The following is a 20,078-nucleotide window of genomic DNA, read 5'->3' on the forward strand; positions in this document are numbered from 1 at the left end:
TGGTGTTAAACATCTCGTCATCCTGTGTTTGCTGTGCTGCTGTCCATGGTGCTGAATCTGTTTTCGGGGCAGCCCGGGTGGGCGGCGCTGTAATTGAATTACTCTCAGGGTGTTTCCTGTAGCTACATGGTGTTTGTACAGTTCCCTCACCGTTCAGATTCATTTCAAGTGTTTATACTGTGATTCTTGTCTTATCAGGATTTTATCACTGCGCTGCTGCAACAGTGTGTTACAGCTGCAGCACCCCCTCAAATAAAGACACATTGCGCATGAGGCAGGGGGGGCGCTGTCTGTAGCGAGGAAGACGTACTGTTTACCAAAATAAAAGATTTGCCATCTAATCACGTGGCGGAAATAACAGGTGGAAATGGTGATGCAGACTAATGCTTTCAGCTATACGTTCTAGTTGGTTCAGATTAATGTAGGTGATTACATAACAGCCACAATAGGACACATACATTAATTGAGAAAAAAAGGGAAAAAATTACGAGAGCACTTCCAGTCTAATGCGTGCAGTCTTCACGTGCTGGGTTTGTCAATGTGCATAATTTAGTGTCGACGTAGCGCGAGGCAGAGACCAGTGATCTTCCGGAATCGCACGCGAGCTAATGGCATGTGAATGACATCCCCCCTTGTCGGCACGCTTCCGCTACAAACAGCCAATCAGAGAGCGGTGCGCTGCAGCTTATATACCCCATCTGCTGCTGGAGCTTTTTCCACCGACTCTCCCCGCTGTCCTATGCATCGTTGGCCCGAGCAGAACCCCCTGATCTAGTAGGCCTACAACAACCGTGAAGATGGCGACTCGGGTAAGATACTTATCTATTATCTCCCTCCCCCCCCCAAAAAAAACAAACAAACACAAAACACAGTGTTCCTGTGTGCCAGAGGAGGAGGAACAGTGGCTCAGAGCGCAAAATGTCGGGCGAGCCTTCAAATTGCAAGCAGTCTCAGTCAGTAAGGCTATACCTTTACATATTGCGCCTGAATGTCACGGTGACTACAGAACCTGGTGTTGGTTTTCCACATAATGTTGCAGCTCTACAACGCTGGCATGTGTCAGGATGGATCATTTCCGCTAAGATTGCATAATAATAATAATAATAATAGCTCCTGCGTCCGACAACCTCAGCCACGCTATAACCGCTGCGAGGATCGCTGCTTAATCCTGGGCTGCGCTTGCCCTTGAGCCGACACGGCTGCGTAAAAAAGAAAAAAGAAAAAAAAAGAAGCTTTTACGAGCTATGCATCAGGGAGAACAGGGTGGTCGATTAATATAGGTAAGCTCAGCTCAGCTCAGAGTGGTCCGAGCAGCGCGGCACAATATGTACGAACCCAGCGCATCATGCATGCATTTGATCACAGCAGCAGTCAGCGAGGACAGACAGGCTCAGTCCCCGCTGCCTCAGTGAGCGCTGGGGATGAGCAGCCGAGCAGTGCATGGCTGACTGGTGGCTTGTATAGACTATGTGCATATTCATTCCAGTGGCTGTGCAGCCTACTACCACCCTGTCGATGTACAGGGAGGATGATGTCAGGTTGCCAGTGTCTATTCTCCAGTGCAGAGAGGGGGAGTGGAAGTGGTTTCAGTTCACTAGAGCTCAGGTCCTGTGTTTTTGGTACCAAAGCCTGAGGTCATCATCATACAGGACCTCTGATGCTGTAACAAAACAAGACATAATATAGCCTAGGCCTACTCTACAGTTCAGGGAGCAAAACCAAACCTGCAATGAGACTCAAATCTATTTGTTTTGTTTTATTTTGTCTTGTAGCATCCATTTATTAAATTAACCCAAGATATCATGTCAATCATTGAATGTGGGCCACTGAATGACAAGCAGGTAGGCTAACAAAGAAAATGTAGTAAATTGATTATCGAAAAGCATCCCAACTTCAAAAGGCCACATTTTGATCCTGAGTGAAAATTGGCTGTTTAGTAGAGGTTTTGCCTCATGACTCATCAAAGTCAAATAAATCTTCAGCATTTTGGGAAATACTTTAAGAATAGGCTAATGCTACTCTCAATACTGTAACATCTGAGATGACCTTAGCATAGAGACTGGAAACAAGGGGACACAGCTAGCCTCTCTGTCTGAGGTAATGAAATCTTTACCAGCACCTCAAAAACAGAACAATATGTTCCAGCTTTGTTAAGTCAGCATAGCTACACCTTAATTATGTTATATTATTTCATTAATTGATGTGGCAGTGTTAAGGAAAGTGATGGACCCTCACTTTTAACTGAACTGGGCCTAGATTTTAATGTACTTCCCCCACTATGTTAAATGCAAATTGGTTCATTAATTTTTCTGTCATCCTCCTGGCAAACAAACAAACAAACAAAAGGTGGCAACAGGGGGGTTATGTGCCAGACTCTTTCTTGGTTGGCACTTGGCAGTTGTTGCTTGGCAACAGTCATGAGGTAAGAAATTGAGTCTGTCACATACAAATCCATTAGGCTACAATGACAATTATTTTGACACTCATGGTTCCAGTATTTATGCTAAGCTAAGCCGACTGGCTTACTTTTTTTGAATCTCTTTTTATTGAAGGGTTTGCAGATGGTGGATTTACATTTTAGTTTCGAAGAACAAGACAAAAAAAGTCAGGGAATAGCCTTGTATTTACAATAAAAACATTAGGTAGGAATCTGAACACCGAGCCCTCTGTCAATAAAATAAATGTAGGCTTAATCAGCATGCACATTCTCCTTTGCAGAATGGTGGTGATCCCAGATCCCCAGTCAGTACAGGTTCAACATAAAAAATCAGCACTTGCTCCCGCACTTACTTAAAGCTTTTTTATTGTTAAGTCTACTGACCTTCATCAGGACCCAGTGAAAAAAATTAATTTAGCCAAATTAAACGGTGCCGCCTAAGATTTGGTGAAGTGAACGGATTTCACATATAAACCTACAGGCCTATGTCTTTTCTTCTGCTTTATGCTGTTAAAAATCTCAGGAGCTCTCAGATTTACAGTGGGCCTTTTTAGGGCCCCGACCCCCAGGTTGAGAATCTGTTATATATTTTATTCTTAGTATTATGTCTTCTCTTTTGTCATAGCAGGGGTCTGGAGGCAGCTTATAAAGTCAGTGCTGTATCAACATTTAGTCTGATGAGTCTGCTTTCCACCTATTTATCTGAGACTCTATAGGTGACATCATGAAATGCACAGTCATGCTAACAGCTGTAGCATTACACAGCAAAACTGCCTCACTGTATTCATGTTAGACAACAAAAAGAGAACATACTGTAAAGGTATCAGGACACTCAGAATTTTCTGTCTCAGAGCAGACATTCAGATCTCCATCGGCCCATTGGCTAGATTCACCCCACAGTTTGTAAAATGAGATAACAGCAGCAGAGGCAGAGATGACACCCACAGGTTATACATGCCATTAGGTTGGTGCTTTTATCCAAAGAGAGCTGCATGGGTTTAGTTTTATCAGACTTGTCTCAGTGGAAATCTGACTTTGTGTAATTACCCCGTCACCTGCACTTTTTCTAATCGCTCTAATAGTGTTTGCTCTGTTACAGTTCTGTTAAAAAGACAAGCAAAATATGTATTCAGGTGCAGGGGGGGGCCAGTGCACTGCGTTCACTTTTACTGCGGGACCCGGACGTGCTACAACAGCAGCATTTTGTTAACAGTCTGACCACTGCTGTGTCTTAACACGCTGACCACTGGATGACTGGTTGATGTCACACAGCAAGCACAGCACAGCACAGCACAGCACAGCACAGCACAGCACAGCACAGCACAGCACAGCACAGCACAGTACCCAAGGGGCCATGATCAATACTCTATTGAATGCCGGGCGTTTTCATTGATTAGGTTTTACATAAGGAACTGGATTTCCCTGGAAGAAAAATGTTCTCATATTGAAAGGAAAGCCTGAGAGCAGCTACAAGGTTGTACAAGCTGTACAATGAGGACAGAGGAGAAGAAGTGCTTCAAAAATAATAAGTAGCCTAGGCCCTAATACATGCTTCACTCAATCTTAGATACTCAACATGGCCACTCACAACCCACTAGCACAGTTAGCACAAAGCTATAGGCTACATGAAACTACCACTAAGTAGCATTAGTAAATATGCTTCACTGTATTGAGTGGTGTTGCTGGTGTCTAACCTCCCCCAAAGTCAATGAAGCTACATTCACTGCAAAGCTACATTAGTCTACTATACTATTATATTCTAATATAAACTAATATTTTGCTTGTGCAAATCACAAACAAAGTGGAGAAGCAGCCTTTGCCGTCTACGCGCTGGAATACCGTACCCCCCCACATCAAACAAGCCGCCTCCCTGAACACCTTTAAAAAGGAATGAAAACATATCTTTATACCACTGCCTTCTCAATTTATAATAATCGACATTGTTTATTCTCATTTAATTATTTATTTTATTTATTTATCCTCTTCTCTTTTTCTTTTTTCTTGTATCTAAATGTAAAGCAATTTGAGTTACATGGCCATGTATGAAAAGCGCTATACAAATAAAAGTTATAATTATTATTATACAGTTATACAGTTCCGACCGGTCCCAACCGAGCAATTTGATTGGACAAGAGACGTTCCATGAGTGCTGATATACAGTATAACAGCACTGCGACTTTTTATAGGCATTCACTCCGCTGTTCAGCTGGACAGGAGCTAAGTCAGAGCCACGCTCCCCATACAGGAGCTGCCCCATCTCTCTGCTGCTACTACAGTTATAAACGGACCTGAACATTAAAACCCGGACCTGACCTGGTCCGTCTAATTGGCGATAAATCTCTACTAAACCCGGCTGGGAAAAAAATTGACCGAATCTCGACCGAATCACACCTGTGCTGATATACAGTACAACAGCACTCCCTCTCGTGTGATATTGCTTAATTAAACTCTGATAATATGCACATTTAAACTGCATCTTCCTCACAGTGGTGAAATACCAAACACATAAGATTTAATTTGTAACAACTATCCCTAGAAAGCAATGTAAGTTCATAATGAGCTCTGTTGCTAGGGAAGTGATGTGAGGTTGCTTCTGTAGGTGGTAAGATAGTTAACCAGTCATTGTCTTGTGTATCAAATCAGTGATTTGCATTATTCTTTATTATTATTATTATTATTATTATTATTATTATTATTATTATTATTATTATTATTATTCAGCCCTAATATTACAAACAAACATAATGTAACACATAGCTACTGCAGTTCAACTTAACTTAAGCTGTTGTTCAATCATAGATAGATATAATTCTCTAAATGTTTGCAAAAGTTGTTATATTTCCCTTCACCATGCCCATTTGTTGGTCTTTCATGAGAACGTTCACACTGATGGGATCAATAGTAGGTTACACAGGATAAAAGTGACAGAAATGATGCAATTATTTTACATTTACTGAATTAATGAGACTGGATTCTGCATAATGAAACAGAAGATGTTAATAATCCATCACATTTCCCTCTGTGAGTGTACATGTTGTTGTTCATAAAATGAAGAGATACAATGGTACATTCCTCTGCTTGGTCATCCAGCATGAGTCAAAAGTGTCCATCGGCGTGTTGTTTCACTCCCCCCACGGGCTGCTGCAGTCAACACACACGCACTCTTATACCCTTCACCCTCACTGTTGCTGGGCATAGTGCAGCTTGTCAGAGACGGTCAGAACAAAACAAATATTTCAGCAGGCTGGCACTAAGACAAGCCACTACATCAGTCTGAAAAGAGAAAAAACGATGCTATGAAGTGTGACCAGACAGTGATGATAACAATTTGTTGACATATACTGACTGTTTACATGGTGTTGGTGATGAGGTGGTGGGTGGTGTAGAGGGGAGGAGACTACTGGCTTGGTGAGGGTAGTTTGAGTTTTGAGTTGAGCCCTTTTAACTGATGCAGGAAAGATAGTGGCTTATTGATCTGATGTTCCCCGACCCTGAATATAAATCAGTGATGATGATTTTGTCTGTAAATTCTCGCTCAAGGAGCGTAGAAAGCAGGCTAGGTCTGGCTGATCTGAAATCAGATCGATATCACCATTTTAAACTTATCTCAATCGTGAATTAATGAATTAATGACCGATTATTGATCAGTGTCTCTCATTTTGTGCAATCCACTGGATATATTTGTGTGATTGTGTGGGTGTGCAGTTTTCATTTAAGAGAACAGACAACAAGTCTGGCTGGTATGCAGCTCTTGGTAACATTATAATAAGTACAGAGTATTAAGCATTAAATACTGAATTCATAATTTATAACACATGAATAGTCATATGTAGTTTATAAACACAGTTAAAAATGTTTTACTCATCATTGATAAGCACTAACTGTATTTATAAACTATATACTAATGAGTATTCATGCTTTATAAATGAAGAATTTGGTATTTATTAATGCTTATAATGCTTAATAGTGTGTACTTATTATAAAGTGCTACCCAGCTCTCTAATACATAATTGTGTGTGCTTGGAAAGGTCTAGTATTTGACTCCACCTGTGGGAATTTCACCAAACTAATGACATTCAGAGTAATGAGTGAAATATTTATAACACATTTAGAGGACATACAGTTTTTCTGAATTTCCCTGAGGGGATCAATAAAGTATATATCCACCTCTTCAGTTTGTCTAGTTACAGCTTGTTGCAGGCTTGACAAATACCACTGAGCACCAACGGCAACCGAGAGCAACTAGCTGACTTTATTCCTTCCTTGCTGCAGGCAATTAGCTGGAAGAGACTTAGTGGGCCCAAGACCACATCACTTAGGCTAATAAATACTTACATAAAACCAATCATAACCATCAATAACAACTAACAAATCTTAATAAGTAATGGAGCCCCTGGTTTCTAATACAGAAAATCTCTAATCTCATACGCAGGCAGTTTGCCCTGTGCTGTTGGAGAAAAAACTGTTTTGTAAATCATCTCCCCCGGTTCTCACGTCCTAAGCAGGTGATGGCTTTTCAACCGCCTCCGTCTGTTGAAAGGATTCATGAATTTTTCATGGCTGTTATGATGCCCTGGTCAGGAAAGCTTTCAGTGGAGAAATAAGGCATGTGTGAGTTATTCTATGGGCTGACAAGTCTCTGGCTACGACATCCTGACCTGACCCTGTATGTATGAAATGATTTGCCCAAAAACTGAGTTTGTCATTGATGCCAAAATAAGAAACGTGGTGTTTTTTGTTGTGAAGCTGACCCCAGGCTGAGCTCTGCCCTGCTTTAAGCCTGTAACTGTCACTGACCGTCCATTCGCGTGGGACGATGCAGAGACGCAGTGAACACAGCTGCTAGCTTGTCATTGTGCATCTAATCAAAGTTAGATGATTTCAGTTGTTTCAGTCACATGAAACCTCAAAAAGAAAGATTTTTCCAATATTATATAGGCCTATAAAAAAAACATTGTTTTGTCTTTTTGGCTCTTAATGGTTTCAGGAAATTGCACTGACACTGAAAAATTAGGGTTTTAGCGTAAACGGCTATTCAATAGCTAGACATTGAGAGAAAACTACTAATCACTTAGCATTGAGTGGAAATGTTCATTATCTGTTAGGGTCAGAGCGCAGAATTAGCTGTTAGCACTAATGATCTGGTCTGAACTCAGGATTTTCTAACCCTACACTTCAGGTTTACGGTGGGGCTAACTTAAGCTAGTTGAAATTTTGATATAAAGCCAGCATAAGCATTAAATCTGGGGTAGGCAGGATTTGTTTTAAAAACTAGATATTAATTAATTTTTATCAAGAAAATTGTGTTTTCCTATTCAGCTATCAATAAGGAAAGGTCTGTGTTTGGGGCCATCACAGTGTTTCTCTATGTCTCTGTATGCAACAGCCTGAAAAGCCTACAGCTCCCAGTATCTTTGAACACAGACAGATAGGGCCGGCCCTTCAACCAATCAGGTGTTAAGGCTGATGTTGGCTCTATTAGCGCCAGCAAAATCTACATTAAGGTGTTTGACTGTTTGATTAGGGTTCTGTGTTTAATAATATTCAAATAGGCAAACAACTCTTTAGAATTCTGTGTGGATATCCTGCGGTGAAAGTTTGTTTTCAGCTTCCAGATGCAGTCAGAATTTAGGATAGACTGTTAATTTATGACATGCAGCACCTTTAAGATTGAGATGCATGTGTGGGTGACCAGCCTGCCCAAAGGTCCTGGTGAGACTGTAATGGATTATTAATCTGCAAGATTAAATGTTTCACTGACCTCTGGATTCACACAGGGATTTTCTGTCTTTGTCTTGTGCCTTGACCCTGAAGTAAACACAGACAGTATTCCTCCTCCTCCTCCTAATAGAGTCAGCTGAAGGTCAAGGAGGAGCAAAAAGGGTCAGTAAGACAGTTGGACAGACCATAGCTGCGGTGAGGATTGAAGTAACGGCCTTTTGTCCACTAGGCAGTCTCACAGGCCATCTGGTCTTCATAAAGCTGATGGATTAGAAAGAGGCACGTCCAGACTGGAGCCTGCGAATTTGAGAAATGTTCAAGAATAACACAGTAAAGTCCACACTTATACCAAATTTACCAAACTGCCAGATTTATGTTGTTATTGCAGATTACTTCTCAAACATTTTAATGATTTTTTTTTCTTCTCTCTTTTCACTATATGTAAGAAGAAATCTTCTCTTCTATGTTTGGGCAGATAGACTTTTAAACCTTTTTTTGTTAGCAGACACAAATATTCTGTTTACCGCTCTACTAACAGCAGCCATGACGGCACAGTAGCGGAGGTAAACAGCTTAACTAGAATTAGAGGACTGTGGACACTAACTGGGTTACTGAGGGACAATAATCAGTGGAACACTGGAGTGCTGCAGGGACTCACATTTGTGGTACATCTAGTTAGCATCACTCTGGTTCCTCTGATGAAAAGCCTATGAGATTTTTATATTGGCTTTTGAATAATTGCAGAAAATATGATTATGCGACAACATATTTTGTTTGTGTTTGGACTCATTTCTGCAGCTGTCTCTTGCTGTGTCTGTATGGTTTGTATTGTGGATGTGAAATACAGAATTCAGAACTTAAAGGTGGAAATATAACTTGCAATATAGAAAATGAAGCAGCGACGTCAGTTTAAAGGGATACGCCAACATTTTTTTTCGTGTCTTGCCTCACTCCCGAGTCCATGACCAGCAGATAGACATCCTTTCGACTGTGCGTGCAGTAACGAGGGAGAGCCTGTATCACCCGTAATTAGCTTAGCTCAAACGCTGGAAGTGTATAGGTAGTGTTAGCCTGCCTCCACCTAAAGTCATCAGGGACACACTTCAGCAACTCTAAACGGACCGATCTTCGTCTCAGAGCTGACATAACTCTCCGGTAAGGCATCTTGAGCGGTCAAATGCCAGTAACGGGGTGAGATCGGTCAAAACGGAGGGTTCAAGCAAAGACGGTTTATTTTGGTTCAAGCTAGCTACATCGAGGGTAGGTTAGCTTCCTATTTCAAAATAAAAGCAAAAATTCTATCGTCATGGTTTTCTGTATGTAAAGGGCAATGGGTGTTTTATTTTGTGAAAGTAACCGGAAGTGCATTGGTCACAACGGCTAGCTTGAGTAGCGCCGAATTCGTCCGAACACAATTGTAAACAGCTGGTATTTAGACAAATTAACAACACACTGCTGATCTAAACGGCTACTTTCTCGCCTAAAAATGTTTTAAATGTCGATAAAGTGATATATTTACAGAGTTTAGAGCTAAAATGAAATTTAGTCAGCTTCTGACTGCTGATTTCGGCTGGGGTAGGAGGCAGGCTAACACTACCTAAGCACTTCCAGCGTTTGAGCTAAGCTAATTACGGGCGATACGGCTCTATCTCCCGTTACTGCACGCACAGTCAAAAGGATGGTGTCTATCTGCTTGTCATGGACTCGGGAGTGAGGCAAGACACGAAAAAAAAATGTTGCCATATCACTTTAACCTCTTGGAGACAGTTTCGTTGGCAAATTGAAATTCTTTTCATCGCTGTCAAGTTTTATTCAGTCTTCCAACAGAACTGCATCTATGCTTCCAAGGACAATTTGATTGTGTCAGAATCAATAGAAGGAGCCGGGGTCCTCATTGTGATCCCACAGTCAGAGAGAAAAGACGCCCACTTGTGCGATGGAACAAGTGTGTGGGCAGAAGTTGGCAGTTCCTCCTTCTCTGTGGTCTCTTTTACCTTAATAAAATTATTGACTCATAATTTCCCAATAGTTTGGGCGCCCGTTGCTCTGCAGCTTTTGCCGAGCCTGTTATTTGATTCTCTGCACCAACCTCTGATTTAGCACCCACGCCCAGTTTGAGAGCAGACTGCAGAGGTCGCAGCCTGTCAGACCACCACTGCTGCAGTCCACAAACATCCCTCCCTCCAAACCGCACAAACACTTTTAGGTGTTCCTTTTTTATTTTTATTTTTTACAACCCTGATCAATCAGCTGAATCTTATCGCATCAGGACCTGCAGTCTGTTTTACATGCAGCAGCAGCTACATCTATTTCCCTTGCCTCTCTGTTTTTCCAGTCTTTTTTTAGGTGTTCCCCTGTCTTTCTTTATTTCTTTGTTCTTTGTTCCTTTCCTTTTTTTTTTTCCTTTGACACAACCATAAACTGTAGATCATAATCATACAATGTATTCCTTCGGTAACACTTTACAATAAGGGTCCCTTAATTAATGTTAGTTAGTACATTATTAAGCATTAATTAACTGTTTACAGATATATTAACAATCATTATTATGTATTACTTTGGATTAGGAAACACATTAATTAATGTAGCCTATTGGTAAGCAGATAATTAATGTTTACTTATCAAAGTTAGTTAATACATTTAAAAGTTGAATAATGTAATTATGTATGCATTACTCAGCATTAATTAACACATTAGTTTATATATGAATGCTTAATAATGTACTAACACTAATTAAGGGACCCTTATTGTAAAGTGTTACCATTCCTTCTAATAGAATATAATTTTTGTTAATAAAATAAATCACAATAGTTGATTTTAAAAAAGTACTAATCCCCAGAATATAAGAACTTGTTTTTCAAAACTAGAGTCACGCAGCACATTTTACCTTCCATCATAATTTCCACATGATAAAAGCACTTTATGCACCATTAAGTATTCTCCTGAGTAGGTTATTTGTAATATCTCAGTGAAAGATTGTGGAATATTAGCTGAGTTCATGTTTCAAAATGGTGAGAAATATTGCAAAATGCAAAATAAAATGTTGGCACCTGGGGTGTTACATTGGCAGCACCTTATAAATTAGCACATTCCGTAGCCAGTGAACTACTTCTAGGAAGCCCTTTCAAAACAGCAAGTTTACAGTAGGTGTTGATCATCACTGAGATAAAGCTAAACTTAACATTTGGACAATCTGCTATGTTTCCTGCCTTTTTTGGATAAGCGGGGTGTTGCAGTTTGAGTGTCACATTAACCTGTCACCTTCAGTACCCTGGACAGTGCCGCAGAGGAGCCGCGGAGAGGCCGCACGCTGAGTGCGTCTGCACTCAGAGCTTATTAGGACCTGATGTGCGTCACCTGAGAGAAAGCCACTCTCGCCACACAGAACTTTTCCCCCTACCCTTTCCCCTGATTTTATAGTTGTTAAAGTATAGAAAATAAAGTAACTAATTTTTTACCTGCAACTTCGACTCCTCCTATATCCGCACCTAACATTTTGGTGCCGAAAACCCGAGAGAAGAAACAAAAAGAATGCATGACAACTGAAGACGCGGATAATAGGACAAAGCAACAATGTCGAACCTGCAAAGACAAAAGAAACTAAGGGGAGCGGTACGGGCCGCTACGACGCGACTCTTGGACAAGATTGATCGGGAGGTAGGAAAAGAAGATCCCAGCATAGATTTGCTGGATGAATACTTGGAACATCTGACGGCAAGAGAAAGAGCTTTGTTGGATAGTGACCATGACATTGAAGCGGAGACAGCAGAGGATGATTTGGAAGATGAGTTTAATTCAACCTTTGAATACATGGATCGAATCATGTCAAGAAAGAACAGGATAAAACGCATCCTGAGAAATGCGGACGACAATCAGAGCGCAGCTTCAGTGACTTCCCAATATTCAAACAATGAGGTGAGAAGACAAGCAGTCAAGTTGCCAAAATTGGTCATGGAGAAGTTTTCCGGAGATGTCAGTAAGTGGCAAAGTTTTTGGAGCCAGTTTGAGACAGCAGTTGACAATAATGCAAGTCTAACCAAGTCTGATAAATTTACATATTTGAAATCGTTTTTATATGGCACAGCAGCTAATGTAGTTATGGGACTTTCTTTATCAGACGAAAATTATGACAATGCAAAGAAAATGCTTATCAGCCGATTTGGGCGTAAAGATCTCATCATAAATGCACATATGAATAAGCTATTAAATCTGGCACCAGTAAAAAAGGCCTGGGATGTCGCAGCTTTACGCAGGCTATATGATGACATCGAGATACAAGTGCGCAGTTTAGGCTCAATGGGAGTAGTCTCTGACAGTTATGGCAACTTGCTCTGTCCTATTCTCATGAAGATGATACCAGAAGAAGTGGCTTTGCAGTTCACCCATCAAAACGGTAGTGAAAGAGATGATGCAAATAATGACAACACGTTCAGTGTCCAAAGCCTGATGACGTTCTTCCAAAAGGAGGTTGAAAGTCGTGAAAGAACAGCTAATCTCACCCAGAATGTGCAACAACCAGATAAAGAAAAACAATGGGAAAAGTCCTATGCGGAGAAAAGGATACCGGAAAAAAGGAGATCTTACACAGCCTCTACAGCCTCGTTCCACGCTGTCAGCGTCAGAGATGAGCCAAGGTGCGTATTCTGTGGAGGAAACAATCATAGATCTAAGAACTGTACAGAACTGACTCTTGAACTGAGGAGAGAAAAATTAAGAAAAGAAGGAAAGTGTTTTGTGTGTTTAGGTAGCAGACATATAGCGCGTAATTGTAAGACGCAGGGAATTACCTGTGAAGAATGTGGACGAAGACACCACAAAGTAGTCTGCCCTCAATTATCCAATCAACAAGAAAAACACACAGAAGAGAGACAAGAAAACACACAGCAACTTGCCCGAAATCTTACAACAGATGCAGTGATAGCAAGTGCAGCTCCCAGTTGTTCTATGAGTAGTACGGCTTTACTCCAAACAGCTACCGTTTGGATAGACGCACCCACTCAAAGTCAGGTGGCTAGATGTCTTTTGGATGGAGGTAGCTCACGTAGTTTTATTCGAGAAGACATATCCAGAGCACTTAACCTGCCAGTAATAGGTAAAGAAACACTGAATGTTTTTGTATTTGGCTCCAAAACACCTCAAAGACTGACATGCAAGAAGGTGAAGGTGCGTTTAAGGAACATCAGAAATAATCAGAACATCGAAGTTCAGCTCCTGGAGACGCCCAAGGTGAGCTCTTCAATTATTAAAATGGCAAGTGAAACGATAAGAAATGATTTGGAGTCAAAAGGAATGCCTATGGCGGATGTTCCCGTGAGAGGAATGGAATCAGAAGAACTGGGAGTCCTAATTGGAGGAGACCAGTACTGGAGAATTGTCACTGGCAAAATGGAAAAGCTGGAAGACGGACTTGTTGCGCTGGAGAGTGTGTTTGGATGGCTTGTGCAAGGAGAAGTCACCACACTGAATATTGTCACCGAAGCTGTTGACGTTTAACTGCTGCATGTCTGTGTGGAGGAAGACCAAGCGCTCTCCAACCAGTTGCGCAGTTTTTGGGAACTGGAGTCACTCGGAATAGGTAAGGAAGAGTTACATTCCGAGACAGATGAAACAGTTCTGAAAAGATTTGAAGAAACTGTGAAGTTTGTTGACGGCAGATACGAAGTCCGACTGCCCTGGAAAAATGAGCATGTAACTATGTCTTCAAATTATGTTAAGGCTAAAAGCAGATTTGATAATCTAATGAGAAGGCTAAAAATTAATCCAACTCTTTTTGAAAGATATGACGCTGTTATTCAAAACTATTTAAAAGAAGATATAGTGGAAATAGTCAATGATAATGTGACAAATGACCCAGTGTACTATTTACCACATCATCCAGTCATAAAAGAAGACAGACTGAATTCGTCTTTGAAATGGCGGAGGTGATGAATTATGTCAAGGATAAAAAACTCACAAAAAGAGCAGTACTCCAAACAGCATCAAGAATATTCGATCCCATTGGCTTCTTGTCTCCATTTATTATCAGAGCAAAAATCATGTTCTCCACTGAAACGAGTGACTCTGCCCCGACTGGAACTGCTGGGAGCCCTCATCGGCGCCAGACTTGGTAATTATTTGAGTAACATCTTGAGTCTGAACAATGTTCAATGTCATTTCTGGACTGACTCGATGATTACCGTTCATTGGATTAAAAGCACAGCAAGACAATGGAAGCCGTTCGTGGCTAACAGAGTAGCAGAAATCCAGAGTCTTACGCTGCCTGAAAACTGGAGTCACTGCAAGGGAAAAGAAAATCCTGCTGATCACGGAACTCGGGGACTCAAATCAGAGGAACTTGCAGTTGACATGCTGTGGTGGAACGGGCCGAGTTGGTTATGCACAGCCGACGTGACATCTGCGGAGGAAACAAACACGCCTCTACTGACTGGTGAGTGTATCGCTCAAAATCAGATAATAGAAGATGAAGAGGATGTTTGTTCTGTAACTGAGCCCATTCTAAAACTGGAAAATCACAGCAGTTTAAATAAATTGCTTAGAGTAACTGCGTGGGCAAGGAGATTTGTGCACAATTTGCGCAACACAGAGAAACAGCGAGGAGAGCTCTGCGCTCAGGAGATTGAGGCAGCAGAAAAATACTGGATCAGGCTGACACAAATGAAATGTTTCTCTAAGGAAATGAGACAACTGGAAACAAAGAGGGAATTGGACAGAACATCAAAGGTTCTCTCCTTGAAACCCTTTTTGGATGAGGAAAATCTGATGCGAGTTGGAGGACGACTGCAAAAGGCAAATTGGGCTTATGCCCAAAAACATCCATGGATTTTGCCGTCAGAGGATAAGTTTTCCGAGTTGTTAATAAAAAGGTCCCACGATGACGTCATGCACTCTGGTCTACAGGACACCTTGACCCAAGTCAGAGAAAGGTATTGGCTGGTAAGAGGCAGACAGATCACGAAGAAAATTTTGGAAAAATGTTTGATATGTCGTAAAAGTAAGGTTAAAGCTGGCCAACAACCCTTTGCACCATTACCACGTGATCGTATTACAGAGGCTCAGCCATTTGAAGTGGTGGGTGTAGATTTTGCCAGTCCCTTACTTGTTAAACCAGACAGACAGAAAACGTATGTCGCTCTGTTCACATGTGCAGTTACGTGAGCAGTCCATCTGGAGCTAGTCTCTGACTTATCCACAGATGCGTTTTTGCTGTCTTTTCGAAGATTTATTGCACGAAGAGGAATCTGCTCTACTATCTATTCTGACAATGCTAAAACTTTTAAGCGAGCAGAACAGGATTTAAAGGAATTGTGGAATGTGATGAAAGGAGAAAATATGAAAAACTTTTTTTCTGGAAGGAAAATCACATGGAAATACATAGTAGAAAGAGCTGCATGGTGGGGCGGGATGTGGGAACGTCTTGTCCGCTCCGTCAAAACCTGCATCAGGAAAGTCCTTGGAAGGGCCTATCTGACGTATGAGGAGATGCAAACTTTGTTAACAGAAGTGGAAGCAGTGATCAATTCAAGGCCGCTTACCTATTTGCATACTGACTCTCAGGATCCATCACCCCTCACCCCAGCTCATTTTTTGATTGGACAAAGAATAACCACTTTACCCTCTCAGCCTGTTCAGGTCACAGACAACAGGAAGGTGGATGGAGAACAGCTGACGAAGCGTTGGGAGTTACCGCCGCAAACTGGTGGGTGAGTTTTGGAACAGATGGAAAACAGAATATCTGATGGAGTTGCGTTCCGCTCACTGTACCAGAAGTGTGAAATCAACTTTATTCAAGGTTGGAGATTTTGTTCTTGTTCATGATGAAAGGCTGCCACGTCACATGTGGAGGATGGGTCGAGTGGAGGAAGTGTTTCAAGGCCGTGATGGAAAAGTAAGATCATGTTCTATTCGTTTACCTTTCAACATTATTCTAAGAAGACCTATTCAACTGCTTTATCATCTGGAAGTGGAGTGATGAACGTGTTAAACGTCCATCGGCCCGGAGTTTGTTGCAGTTTGAGTGTCACATTAACCTGTCACCTTCAGTACCCTGGACAGTGCCGCAGAGGAGCCGCGGAGAGGCCGCACGCTGAGTGCGTCTGCGCTCAGAGCTTATTAGGACCTGATGTGCGTCACCTGGCAGACGCCACTGAGAGAAAGCCACTCTCGCCACACAGAACTTTTCCCCCTACCCTTTCCCCTGATTTTATAGTTGTTAAAGTATAGAAAATAAAGTAACTAATTTTTTACCTGCAACTTCGACTCCTCCTATATCCGCACCTAACACGGGGAACATAGAACCTTTTTTTTAGTGACCGATGTTGTTGGTTTGGACTTGCCCTAGGCGAGGATCGAACCCACAGTCTCCCCAAGGGGGAAGTTGTGGGTTCTACAAGTGAATACCACTTCCGCGTTCAAAAAGCTGCAGTTCCCGTCCGGCCTCTGGGGGCTGGTACCGGAAGTGAGCAACTTTCCATTGACCCCCATGTTAAAATAGCCGACTTTACAGCTTAAAAAAACATATTTACAGCCTGGTACATTTTATTTTTTTGGTCTCTACTGAGTTTCCACCTCAGTGAACACTGTGTATGTGTGTGCGGGGGGAGGGGGATTTTTTTGTACCACAACCGTTTTAGTGTTGTTTAGGCTTCATAAATGGGGTGGTTACGTTGAGTGACAGGTTTGCAGGCAGTTACCGGCCGTTAATTGGTTGCTTCAAGTTCAGTGGGCGGGTTCTCAACCACTGCACCTCTCCAAATATGGAAAGTTGACTCCCACTAAAATCCAATATGGCGCAGTTCAAATGTCACAAAACAGACTCCCCCAAACCAATGGGTGATGCCACGGATGCTACGTCCATTCTTTTTACAGTCTATGGGTCTCCCGCACTGCAGGCAATGATGCTAACCGTTTTGCCGAGAGGTTGACAACCGCTTGGCAGGTGGGTTAGCACGTCTTTTATGGGTGAGTGAGTTTACTTCAAGTAGCCTACCGCTAACCGCCACACTATCGTCACTTCACCTTACTGGTCCCTCGTGACTGTGGCACATCCGCAGACCTCCGTTAGACGAGGAACATAGAACCCATTTTCAGGCGAGCGGGGAACATAGAACCCAGGGAAGATAGAACCTTTTTTGCAGGGCTAAGAGGGGAACATAGAACCCAGGGAACATAAACACGCTCCCAAAAAGCAGCTGGATGTAGATTTTAGTGACATTTTCTCACAAAAATTAACCTGAAATTAATTTATAATGACAAGAAATCTATCATCGGAGTGATGTGCAACATAAAGAAAGACAACACTCTGTTTTCTCTGCATCACGCTTTCAGATGCCTGTGTGTCTGATTGTCTATTTAGCACGGTTCACTGCAGATGAATGGTTTTCAGCAGCTTTAATGGACATGTTTTTATCAGTAGGATCATCCTATAGATACAGTGTGTAGCTACATGCCAGCAGACAGAGACTGTGTAACAACAGCAGCCTCCATTATTCTTCATGTTTGGATGTGTGTGTGATGTGTTGGCACCGCATCCATCTGTATGAAAACCTGATATGTGTGTATACCACTTCTGTGTGTGTCAGCATATCATGTACCTGAGTTAGAATGTGAGTGGCTCTGTGTGTGTGTGTGTGTGTGTGTGTGTGTGTGTGTGTGTGTGTGTGTGTGTGTGTGTGTGTGTGTGTGTGTGTGTATGTGTAGGGATAGTAATGGTTAATCTGTGTCTGTCTCAGTGTGCGGGCCTTCCTCAGTGAGCTCTGAGCTGTAGCTATATTTAGAGAACCTCGCTGTGGGGCAGCCAACACACACACACACACACACAAACACTCTCTGCACTCACACACACACATGCTCTCACAGCACGGTCGATAACTGAACACACACTTGTAGCAACCAAAAACGTAATGAAGGCCAATAACGTAATAACAGCCAATAATGTAATATTTTTGGCCATTTTAAATGTAATAAAGCCAATAATGTAATAATGTGCCAATAATGTAATAAAACTTTTGAGCCAATAACGTAATAACTTTTTGTCAATAATGTAATAAGTTATTACATTATTGGCTGGTAATAACTGGTGTCGATAATGTAATAATACATAAATATGACTGCAGTTCTTGGAAATAAAAGGTTTTTTTTGCAGTTTTTGTGCAGTTTGCTAATCAAAAATAGGTAAGTGGATGACATAGTCGTCATATTTATTCATCCAAGATATGTACTATCTTTCACCTCTCTTTCTCTCTCTCTCTCTCACTTCTACCATGCTTAATGATATGTTTGCAAACGGAAGAAGTAAGCATTGTAGGCTATCAACAACCTCCAAAACATAACCAAACTTGTGTATTGAATGGTGTCTGCCAGCCAGTTTATGTTTCAGTCATGTATAACTTCCTGCCTCAGACAAACCATGTGAAATGTGGTAATCCCAGAAAAATGTAAAAAATCCGCACACCATGAAGAGCTCCCTTGAACAGAGATTTATTAGCAAAGTAGTGACGTTTCGAGCACACCACTCTTTTTTGGTTTGAAAAAGTTTGAAAAAGAGTGGTGTGCTCGAAACGTCACTACTTTGCTAATAAATTTCTGTTCAAAGGAGCTCTTCCTGGTGTGGATTTTTTACATTTTTCTAGTATCTCTTCCTTTTTATCCAGCACCCATCCCAACCGGGCCTGCCTGATGTGCGCGTCTCCTCCACAGTCTGTCTAAAATGTGGTAATCCCAGCATGGCTCGGAGGAGCAATGGAGTTGATTTGGTTTTACCATTCTCTTTCTATATGAATTCTTTTTTTCAACACGTTGAGGTCCCGTGTTGGATAAAGTGACATTTTGATGGGGTTTTTTTTGTTGTTTTTTTTGTTTTTTACAGTGATAATAAAGCAACATAGGTTCTATATTTACGTATACTGTGAAAGTATAAAGGTAGTTTTTTCATTCACAAATGTAAAAAAAAAAAAAAAAAAACTACCTTTATACTGTATGGAGCAATACAAACATCTACCTTTAGACTTTCACAGTATTAATATAGAACCTAAAGCTGCTTTGTCATCACTGTAGAAAAAACAAAAAACATTGAAATGTCACTTTATCCAAATGGGACCTTTAAGCTCAACGTTTTGATGTAGTTTTTAATTTTCAAACATGAAAATCAAAGTTAGACGTATGAAACCTGCAGAGATTTCATTTTAGATCTCCAACTCCAGCTGGTTTCAGTAGTGAGCTATTTGTTGATTGGTGCTGCAAAAGAAAACATTTCTTTGAAAAAGAGATTTCTGAATGTGTACAATTATGCTGCCACTTCATTTGGGTTCATTTGGATTTCATTGGGTGTTCTAGAGATTACGCTAACAATCAAGTTGGACAAATGATGGCTAAATATGTTAATTAAAAAAAAATCAATGGTAAAATCAAATCAACACCATTGCTCCTCCGAGCCATGCTGGGATTATCACATTTAACATTACCTATTCCCAATGGTTTGTCTGAGGCAGGAAGTTATACATGACTGAAACATAAACTGGCTGGCAGACACCATTCAATTCAAGTTTGGTTATGTTTTGGAGGTTGTTGATAGCCTACAATGCTTACTTCTTCCGTTTGCAAACATATCATTAAGCATGGTAGAAGTGAGAGAGAGAGAGAGGTGAAAGATAGTACATCTTGGATGAATAAATATGACGACTATGTCATCCACTATACCTATTTTTGATTAGCAAACTGCACAAAACTCCCTTTTATTTCCAAGAACTGCAGTCATATCTATGTATTATTACATTATCGGCACCAGTTATTACATTGTCAAAGGTTTTTTTAATACTAGGCCAATAACGTAATAACCAGCCAATAATGTAATAGCTTATTACATTATTGGCAAAATGTTATTACGTTATTGGCTCAAAAGTTTTATTACATTATTGGCATGTTA

General features: G+C 41.2%; 1 protein-coding gene across 7 annotated transcripts in view; it reads left to right on the plus strand.

Moving 5' to 3' along the window:
• Positions 1-563: 563 nt before the first annotated feature.
• The window catches only part of nsfa (N-ethylmaleimide-sensitive factor a), a 59,073-nt gene continuing 39,558 nt past the window's right edge, over positions 564-20,078 (plus strand). For 4 of the 7 annotated variants that reach the window (XM_085785066.1, XM_085785067.1, XM_085785064.1 and 1 more), the window contains exon 1: positions 723-809. In XM_085785066.1, the coding sequence (XP_085641192.1) occupies positions 798-809 (12 nt within the window). In that variant the 5' untranslated portion in view covers positions 723-797. Of the gene's footprint in view, positions 810-20,078 lie in introns of all 7 variants that reach the window. The other 3 variants (XM_085785069.1, XM_085785068.1, XM_085785070.1) reach the window with 2 other exon arrangements.

Source organism: Trachurus japonicus, chromosome 8 (assembly GCF_045865225.1).
Source record: "Trachurus japonicus isolate A0001 chromosome 8, Traja_1.0".
NCBI classification, from domain to species: domain Eukaryota; kingdom Metazoa; phylum Chordata; class Actinopteri; order Carangiformes; family Carangidae; genus Trachurus; species Trachurus japonicus.